This window comes from Myotis brandtii, unplaced genomic scaffold, assembly GCF_000412655.1.
Source record: "Myotis brandtii unplaced genomic scaffold, ASM41265v1 scaffold59, whole genome shotgun sequence".
Taxonomy (NCBI): Eukaryota; Metazoa; Chordata; class Mammalia; order Chiroptera; family Vespertilionidae; genus Myotis; species Myotis brandtii.
In genome coordinates this window covers 1,147,775-1,157,919 of record NW_005370223.1, presented here as the reverse complement: position 1 = coordinate 1,157,919, position 10,145 = coordinate 1,147,775, and the positions used below count along the sequence as shown (strand labels likewise).

General features: G+C 39.2%; 1 protein-coding gene across 2 annotated transcripts in view; it reads right to left on the bottom strand.

Moving 5' to 3' along the window:
- Positions 1-455: 455 nt before the first annotated feature.
- NDUFAF6 (NADH dehydrogenase (ubiquinone) complex I, assembly factor 6) overlaps positions 456-10,145 on the bottom strand; it is a 21,255-nt gene continuing 11,565 nt past the window's right edge. The window contains exons 5-8 of one of the 2 annotated variants that reach the window (XM_005879242.2): positions 9,090-9,223; positions 7,926-8,027; positions 5,868-5,924; positions 456-1,417 (exon numbers count right to left, since the gene is read on the bottom strand). In XM_005879242.2, coding sequence (XP_005879304.1) covers positions 1,289-1,417; positions 5,868-5,924; positions 7,926-8,027; positions 9,090-9,223 — 422 coding nt within the window. In that variant the 3' untranslated portion in view covers positions 456-1,288. Of the gene's footprint in view, positions 1,418-5,867; positions 5,925-6,153; positions 6,284-7,925; positions 8,028-9,089; positions 9,224-10,145 lie in introns of those variants that run through there. The other variant, XM_014550291.1, reaches the window with a different exon arrangement.

Genomic DNA, 10,145 nt, shown 5'->3' with positions numbered 1-10,145 from the left:
AAAAAATATATATTTTTATTGATTTCAGAGAAGGGAGAGGGAGAGAGATAGAAAAATCAACAATGAGAGAGAATCATTGATCGGCTGCCTCCTGCATGCCCCACACTGGGGATCGAGCCCACAACCTGGGCATGTGATCTCCTGGTTCACAGTCTGATGCTCAACCACTGAGCCACACTGGCTGGGCCAAAAAACAATAATATTTTAAGCCACAGTTGTAGTAGGCACTAAGCCATAGCTGAAACCAAAGGCTCAAGAGAGATGGGCTATGGAACAGTACATGGGAGGTGTGAATGGAAAGGAGACAAGACCACTGAAGACAGGAAAAGGAAACGGGGGCATAATCCTGGCCTTGGGAGTCAGGGACTCACACAGAGTCTAGACCTGCCATTACCAGCAATGCAAACAATTTTGTTTTTGCAACTAGTGTGTATTTTATATTTAAAAATTTTTAATTACCAAAAAATTCTTTATTTCATAGTTTTAAAGATCAAATGAGACCACTGATGAAAGTATGTAGCCCAGAGCTGATCAGTGGGAAGATCAACTAGTATACACGTTTTTAAAAATGCAGTCTTCCCTAATGAATGTTCAGTATAATTGTGCTAATATACTTCACATTAATACACTTTATGAATACAACTTTGTTCATGATCACAATACAGAATGAGAGAGAGTGAAGCAGTAGTAGGGTTACCAAAAAAGTAAAAGCTTTCAAATCAGCCAGACCTAAAATAGAAATAGGGTTCCAGCTCTTGACAGCCAACTGTCTTACCTTACAGAAGTTATTTCACAGGGTTGTAAAGATGAAATGTTAGGGATAAAAACCCTCAACATAGTGACTGACACTCCTCAAGTATTAACTTCACTCTCTGGGACCCCTAAATAAATTCATTTCACACCTGTACTGGCACTGAGTTCTGGCTCTCCAAATGCAAAGCCAGCACTAGTCCCTCCCTGTCCCCCCAGGGCGAGGGAGGGAGGAGACATTCTTCTCTCTGCCCCCTGGTGGTGCAGCACGGCTCCACTTGACAGGGATGGGACAGTAGACACTGTCTGGGCTGGTGGAGACAATGGCAGTGTCTGAGGCAGAATCTCAATAATGTTTTGGCCCCCAAACCCCACAGTAATTTCTCATCAATTCTATAAGCTATTCACACCCATCCAATAAATTCATTTTTGCCTTAAGTAAACAGTCAGTACCTGGTGTTTATAAACAAGAACCCTGACTAGTATACTTTTGTAAAACTAATAAAAATAAATTAGTATCAGTGCCATGAGATTATTTTTAGTATCTTCTTCTCCATGACTGAATATACAAAGACAACGGAAGTAATGTATTCTTCTGCTGTAAAGATGGGTGGAATATATCAAAATTTACTTGTTGAATTTTCTTTAAATAGTCCTCCAGAGCAACCTGGAAAAAGAGAAAAATGGTCACTAGATCATAGGATGATTAAGTCTTTAAAATAAACTAAAGAAACAGTATCAGTATTAAGGCTATTTTAGTTTCCCTGAGGTGGTCTTTAATATACTAAGAATTTAAATGAGAATTTTAAAAGGGAGAGAGAAAATAAAGACATCTTCTAAGAAGTTTATATTAGGCCGGTGAAACAGGATCATAGAACTAGTACTGGAAATATCATAATTTATACTGTTCTGGTCAAAATGTAAAAGATCAGAGAAATTACAGTTTACCAGGTTTTTTTTACTAGACTGCAGAATATAAAAGGGATGTTTCAATCAAGGAAAATGAACACCACGCCAAAAAAATGCATTGTATCATGAAGAAGAACTCAAGCTGTTTGTTTAAAAGATTATATTGTTAAAAAGTTTACTGGGTCTGCATGCTCTTGCAAGAAAACGATTTGCACCTAAGGAGAACAATCACAGGTCCCTACAAATGTCACCCACGCTTCCCCCATCACAGAAAACTTGACAAAACTTTCATTGTGATGGGGGAGCAGGTTGGAAAACACTGACAATGGCAATGTTTGTTGTTTTATGGTTCTCACTTATTTCTACTAATTTATAAATTATTTATTTCAGTAACTTTCTTATACAGAGAAGCCACTAGGGTTTGCACTGAACACTTCCAAAGGCACCACTCCCTTCTGTCCCGTGCGCAGCTCCCCTAGAGTTCCTCAGCACAACCTGTGTGGTCCAGAGATCATGCTTGTGGAGTCTCTAGAGCAGAGGTTCTCAACCTTCCTAATGCCGCGACCCTTCAATACAGTTCATGTTGTGGTATGTATTTTCATTGTTACAAATTGAACATAATTAAAGCATAGTGATTAATCACAAAAACAATATGTAATTATATATGTGTATTCCGATGGTCTTAGGCAACCCCTGTGAAAGGGTTGTTCGACCCCCAAAGGGGTCGAGACCCACAGGTTGAGAACCACTGCTTTAGAGTATACAGATGAGAAAAAGAAAACAAAAAGGATTGGATTTTCTCCTATACACTTTATACAGATGAGTGTAGATATAAATAAATTCAATATCTACTTTTAAACCCTAAACTTATACATATATGCATAACAGGAGATATGTGCATGAATGTGAACAGCTGCCTTGTGTTATATAAGCAAAACACCCAGAAATTCTTTGACAAAAAAAGATAAACTTCACACAATGAAATATTATGTTGCAGTAAAATAAATGTGCAATAGCTATGTGCAATAATATGAGTAAATTTTAGAAACGTGTGTGTGTAACCTAGAAGACAAACAGAAATGACCCATTTTTATAAGCCTCAAAAACAAAAGTAAGCAACATCCTGTTTAGGATTACATAAAATGGGAAAAGTTTTTTGGAAATAAAAGCAAAATCATAAGAAATACAAAATTCAGAATGGCTTTTTGGAGGAAGAAGGCAGAGGCAGTGTACTTTAATGGTAACATTCTAGTTCCTGGGTTGAGTGGTGAATTTGTGGGTGTTCATTATGTTATACGTTATCATACATACATATATATACAGGTATGTCATATTCATTTGTAAATATCAAATATTAAACATTTCAAAAGAGAAAATGAACATATTTTAGTGCAGTTTCTTTTACATTTAAAAACAGAGCTCATGTTATGCATAATGTTCTATAATCTGCTTTTTTTTATCACTTAATTAGAGGCCCAGTGCATGAAATTCGTGCACGAGTGGGGTCCCTAAGGCCTGGCCAGCAACGGGGCCTGCCGGCCAGGAGAGGAACAGGAGGAGGGACAGCGGGAGGTTTGCCAGCTGGGGGAGGGACCAGGGAAGGTTGGCTGGCTGTGGGAGGTTGGCTATGGGAGCACACTGACCACCACGGGGCAGTTCCTGCATTGAGCGTCTGCCCCCTGGTGGTCAGTGTGCATCATAGCGACAGGTCGACTGGTCGTAAAGGTTGCTTAGACTTTTATATATACAGATATATTGCAATCAACTTTCCATCTCTAAGAATTCTATTATGCTCATTTTAATAGTTTTATAATACCTAACTATAAGAAATAGTTGATGAAATTAAGGTACAGGCATATAATAGGATATTATACAGCCATTAAATATTATATTTATAAATATTTTAATGATGTGGTTAAATGCTTGATAAGTAAGGTACTGAAATATAAAGTGTGATTTCAACTATACACAAAAATTAATTACAAAAAAAGAACAGAATAAACAGTGGTTTGTCTCTGTGTCCTAGAATTATAGGTGGTAGTTATTTTCTTCTAATATTATTTTTATGTTGTCCAAATCTCTAAGAATGTTATTTCTTTTATAATTAAAAAACTCTATTAAAATACAGATAAAATGTGACCTCAACTGGGCATTCACAAATTAGGATTTGGTTCAAAGAAAAGTTTGGCTAATAGTAAATAAATTGTTTGATATAACAATTTACTGAAAACTCTCAAAGACATTATAATTTCTGAATATGGCATATTAAAGCTTTACCTATGAAGAAGAGTATATACTATAGCCTCAGATAGTTTTTAAACAGCAAAACATTTTCTTTGAACAAAATAATTCACAGATGCCCCATTTATAAAACAATAAGAAGAGATGTGTCCCAGCTAGAATGAGGACACAGGACATTAGCAGTCCTTCAGTAATTGCCATGTGGTCCCTCCGGTTTCTCCTGGCACAGATGGAGACAGAGCTGGGCGCCAGCCCCAGGTCTGCCGTGGGGCCCACCATCTGTATTTCAAACAAGTTCCCAGGTGAGACGAATACTGCTGGTTCAGGGACCACACCGTGAGAATCACTGGTCTAAGGTAGTGGTTCTCAGGCTAGTTGCACTTCACAATTACCGGGGCAGTTTTTAAAAAGTATCAGTGTCAGGATCCAAACTCTTAGATACTGTGATTTAATTGGTTTGGGGAGGGGCCCAACATTGCTTTGGTTTTTTGGGTTGTTTTTTTACAGTTTCCCCAGTGATTCTAAAGGGCATCCAGAGTTAAGAACATTATTCACAGGGGCAGTTTTTAAAAAGTATCAGTGTCAGGATCCAAACTCTTAGATACTGTGATTTAATTGGTTTGGGGAAGGGCCCAACATTGCTTTGGTTTTTTGGGTTGTTTTTTACAGTTCCCCCAGTGATTCTAAAGGGCATCCAGAATTAAGAACATTATTCACGGAAGTGAACAAAACAGACAAAGTCCTTGGCCTTCATGGGAGCTTAACTTAAAGAGTAAGTTAAAAACAGATGATGGTGCATCCTCAAATATCATTAAGACCTAATAACCAAATAACCATTAAAAATGGTGACATAGAACAGTGTATGTTGACACAGAAGGAAATGCTTAACACCCCATTTATACAAAAAATACATATGTAATTATATGATCATAAAAAGTCCAGAAAGATAAACAGACTCTCTCTCTGGAAATGATGGAATTGTGAGAGGATTCTTATTTCTTCCTTTGCCTCCTCTAATACGCTGTGAACATCTAAACTATTAATGTATTACTTTGTAATAAGCAAACCCATTAAAGAAATAAAATGATTGGGAACACTCAGATCTGAGACCTAGAAGATCTGAAAGGGTAAAAATGAATCTTTAAATATATTTTTGGGGAAAAGGTAGAAGATATGTTTGGTATTGTAGAAAATGCATGAGTTTTCGATTTTTAAAGATCACAAATCTTTGAACTTTGGTTTTTACCTATAAAATAAAGGAAACCATGCATAAGGATGATTAGGAATAATGTCTGAAATGACCTAATTCAGAGCCTGTCCTGTAATAGGTGCTAAATAATTGGAAGCTATTCTCATTTCTTTATATATTTTTCAACAATTCCCTAACTTGGCTACACATCAGAAGCATCTGGGGAACTTATTAAAATCACAGTTTCTCCTAGGAATTCCCCCTCCTCAATCCCAAGTGTTATTTAGTAAGAACACCCCAGGAATCTGTATGCTTTCAAAGCTTTCCCAGGTATATGATGCGGCAGCTCAGCACTGGTCCATGAGCCACACTGCTCAGGAGCCAGTGCTACAATGTGGTCCCAGTGGAGAAAGTATTACTAGAATAATAAGTAATACTCATATAGCTATAAGTAGCCTAACAACCCTATAAGACAGTCTCCCACATGATTCCCATTTTACCTACGAGTATACTGAGGAACACGGCGGTTAGGGACCTTAAACCCCCACAGCTGGTAAAAGGCAAAGCAGATTCAAACTGCTGCTCTCCTCACTGGCCTCTGGGAAATACAGGCATGGCCACTGCCTAAAGCGGAAGGCAACTAAGAAACCCACCACAAGGAAGGGAAACAAAAATAAAGCCTCCAAACTAAAGACATGCATTTGAATCTCATAAAACAGAAAAAGGTCATATACACCTGCTTCATTCATTAAGCAGCCTTCCCTGTTAATCTACTTACCGTCTGAAGAAAGGCAGGAAATGCCTTCACAGGAACACTTTTGTGGAGGGACCTGGCCTAAGAAGGAAGACAAAAGGAAACTGGTTTGAAATATAAATATTTCTGGAAATAAACACTCTCCCTCAGAAAGTGAACACAAAGCAACTGGTCATTTGACAACACAGCCAGGGCCTCTCCCAAAAGCAAGAAAACAGCTCTCACCCCTGCAGATTACAATTAATTTCTTAAGCTTAAAGGACTCAGGAAAAAGAACTATATTAAGAATTCCATTCTTCCTTAACAGTTGACTTTGGCATTTTCCGGCTGCCTTATAACATCCTGTAACTTTGACCCTCCAGCTCTGTGGTTAGGGGTAAATGAAGAAAGACTTGTGTTCACAAGTCCCAGCACCTCCCAGCTTAGACGGTCATTATCTCCTGTTTAGATGAATAGAAGATCCTCCTAGCTGATCGTTCTGCCTCTGTGTTCCCCAACCTTTAAATCATTCCACACAGCCAGCCAAGTTAATGTTCCTAAGTCACTGTTTTATGTTTATTTTCTTTAACATATGTCCCTCATTGAGCAAGTCTCAACTATGCAACTTGGGATTCAGAGGCCTCCACACCTTGATTAACCTCATCTAACTCACCGCCCTACTTCTCTGGACTAGGAATCCCCGAAGCTCTCAGGCTGATGCCCACCTGCTCTCACCAAGCCCAGCCGTTTCCAGGCCTTTGTGTACACTGTCAGATACCACCGCTGCTTCCTGACTCACATCTTCACCCTTCCCCTCTGTTTCACCAGTCTACTAAAATTGCTCTCTTCAAAATCATCCACGCCCTACTATTCACCCTAACTCTTTTCTCTTCATCTCCCTGTAGCATGCACAGTTTTCCTACTCCCCATTCTTGGAATTTGTTCCTTCCTTGGTTTCTAACACACTGACTCTCAGTTTTCCTACTTTTTTGATCATTCTTTCCTTCTTCTTCCTAAGAAATGGCACTTTCTCCTTCCACCTGAGGAATGGAGGTGGGCCACAAGGTTCTGTCCTAGGTCCTTATCCAGATGTACATTCTCCTTGGGCAATGACATCCAAACTCAGAGCTTTAACCATTTCCTTCCATGTGGATGGCTCCCAAATCTCTCTCTCCAGTTCTCATCTCCTTTCAAAGTCACAATCCTGCATTCTTTAACAGCCCATCTCCCTAAATGTCTTCTAATCCCCTTCTATTCATTGATGTCTAGCAGCTAGTCTGTCTACTGATCCTAGTGTACCACTGCTTTTTTACTACTATAGTCTTTGAATGGCCCCATCACCATCTCTACTTGAACTCTGTGCAGCCTTCAACTTCCCCTCTTCCTGATCCTGCCACAATCCAATCAGTTATCAAGTCTATTTGATCCTAGCTCTGGGTGTGTGTGTGTGTGTGTGTGTGTACATACATAAACATCCACCTTCTCTAAATCAGACATTCTTAAATGTGGCAAAAGGAGATTATTCACTAGTGATTATTATTAGAGCAGCAGGATGAAAGCCAAATTACAGCATGAACAGTGTCAGGGCGGTGAGGGCCTTGAGGTAACAATGAATGCAGACCACTTATTCAAAAAAGGTTAATTGTGAGGGAAAAATAAGAAACAGGAGGGTCCACAGGATGCTGATAACTTCAGAAGGCAGCAGCAACAAACCAGAAGATAAGAGAGACAAGTTATCGGAGAGGCCAACTGAAAACCCCAGCTGGGACCGCTGAGCATGCAAGGTCCTGGGAAGGGAGGCGAGGCATCAGCCCTGCAAGGCAGAAAGACACGCGCCCGAGAGACAGAAATGGTGAGTGATGATCAGAGTGGAACCTAACTGAGGAAGCCCAGTAAATGGGGCACACATTTGCTGAAAGGGAGAAAGAGGTATTTTTTAAAAGTGGAGAAAGTTTACAATAGTCCCTGAGATAAATCCACTGGGATTTCAATGAAAGTTGGAATACAGTCTGCCAAGTAGGGAACAGTATGATCTAGGAACAGCCACACCTAGAAAGGATAGTTTCCTAAATGATTTGTGGGGGGAAGGGGAAGGCTACTTACATGCTTCAAGTGCAAGTGCGCCTGGCTGGCAATGTCATATATCACATCTCTTACATTTTTATCTTGGTTCTTCCGTAGAAAATCCTCTTGTGAAACACCATGCTGTGTTGAAAAATATTATATTAGCAATTAAAAAGTGTACTTAACACTAACTTAGCTCAAGAAAACAGGTGAGAGAACAGTAAGTACAATATAATGTCTATTTTGTTTTTAAAAATATATGGATGTGTACATATATGTGTATGTGTGGCTGTGTATATATACACAGGCTGGCTGGCTCTCTCTCTCTCTCTCTCTGAAGAATATGCAACAGGATGATAATTAACAACAGTTGCAGTAGTAGAACAAAAATACACAAGCAAGAGCCCTAGCTGGTTTTGCTCAGTGGATAGAGCGTTAGTCCTGGGTTCGATTCTGGTCAAGGGCACATGTCCAAGTAGCAGGCTTGATCCCCAGTAGGGGGCGTGCATGAGACAGCCGATCAATTGATTCTCATCATTGATGTTTCTACCTCTCTCTCCCTCTCCCTTCCTCTCTGAAATCAATAAAAATATATCTTAAAAAATACACAAGCAAGAAAACAAACATATAAGACGTTTTAAAAGCACAGACAATAATGATTCTCATACAGAAAATAAAAGTTCTCATAAACAATATTCTTGTCTTAAGGATGATTTCCTCCTCTAAAATAAAGAACAGGCTGGTCCTGGCCAGGTAGCTCAGTTGGTTGGAGCCTCATCCCAATACGCCAAGGTTGCGGGTTTGATCCCCAGTCAGGGCACAAACAAGAATCAACCAATGAATGCATAAGTAAGTGGAACAACAAACCAATGTTTCTCTTTCTCTCTCTCTTCTCTCAATTAAAAAATAAAATAAAATAAAAAAGAACAGGCTAAGCTGAACAGTAGGAATTATTACTGTCATTGCTTGGAAGGGAGCAAGCATCCACATGAAGCTACACCAAGCGAGGTTCTCTGGATTTCCTTACTCATAGCTCCACCAGAGACCGAAAATGCCTGACTGACAAAAATTCTCACTTGATAACCAAGGAGCTGAAAAGAAATACACATTCATTTCAAAGCAGTTACTTGAACAGACTAAGCAAAGAGCCAAGAAATAACATCCCTCCCATCTTCCTGAGGTAAATACAAGTAACAGCCTTACCAGCATACAAATGTCCATGGGAAGGAACACCCTTCTTCTGCTAGTGTGATACGGCGTGGCTCTCAAGCAAGTGACAATGCCGTGTGCCTTTCCAATGTGACTTGCAGCGTGATCTGCATGAAGATCCTTTACACCTGTGGTTTTGAAAGTCATCACAGGACTGCTCTTTAAATGCATAAGTCAACAGAAGTACAAAGAGAAATCACCTACACATGTGAAACTAATTGTTTATCCTAATGCATTCACACCTGAAAAACAGGATCTATGAGTAAAATGGGCACAAAAACAAGCTGACTACTAAGCAGGTTTCTGAACTTGAACTTTTAAATAAGTTTTCCTCAGACTATATCACACTAAGAACACATTTGGAATTGTAATCAGCCATCATGGAAAAACAACACGAGTGTTTCATTTCTTCTCAGTGCAACGTCCATACGACCTCACTTTAAGTATATTCTGCTCTTTGCTCCCTCCTTTCATTGTGTTGGCAAACATGTCACCGAATGTGCAGGCAGAACAGGCCTGGGAAATTCAATATGCATAGGATAAAATAACATTTATTCCTTTAGGGTGACATAAAAATATATTACCTTCTCCAAATGGATGTTACTGTCCTTGTGCCAAGTAATTTCCTCATTACAATCCTCATTACTATAAGACCTTCCCAGCTTAGAGGCTTAAAAAATCATCAGCCCTGGCCTATTTGGCTCAGAGGTTGGAACGTCGGCCTGCGACCGAAAGATCTCGGGTTCGATTCCCGGTTGGGGCGTGTGCAGGAGGCAACCAATCGATGTGCCTCTCTCACATCGATGTTTTTTTTTTTCTCTCTCTCTCTGTCTCTCCCCTTCCTTTCCACTCTCTCTAAAAAAATCAATGGAAAAAATATTTTCGGGTGAGGATTAACTAACATAAAAAAATAAAATACAAGGGTGGGGAAGAAAAAAAAGGACACATATGTAATACCCTTTGTAATACTTTAAGCAATAAAAAAAAAAAAAGCAGTAATAGGGGAAAAAATAAAAATAAATAAATAAAAAAAAAAAAAAAAAAAATAAA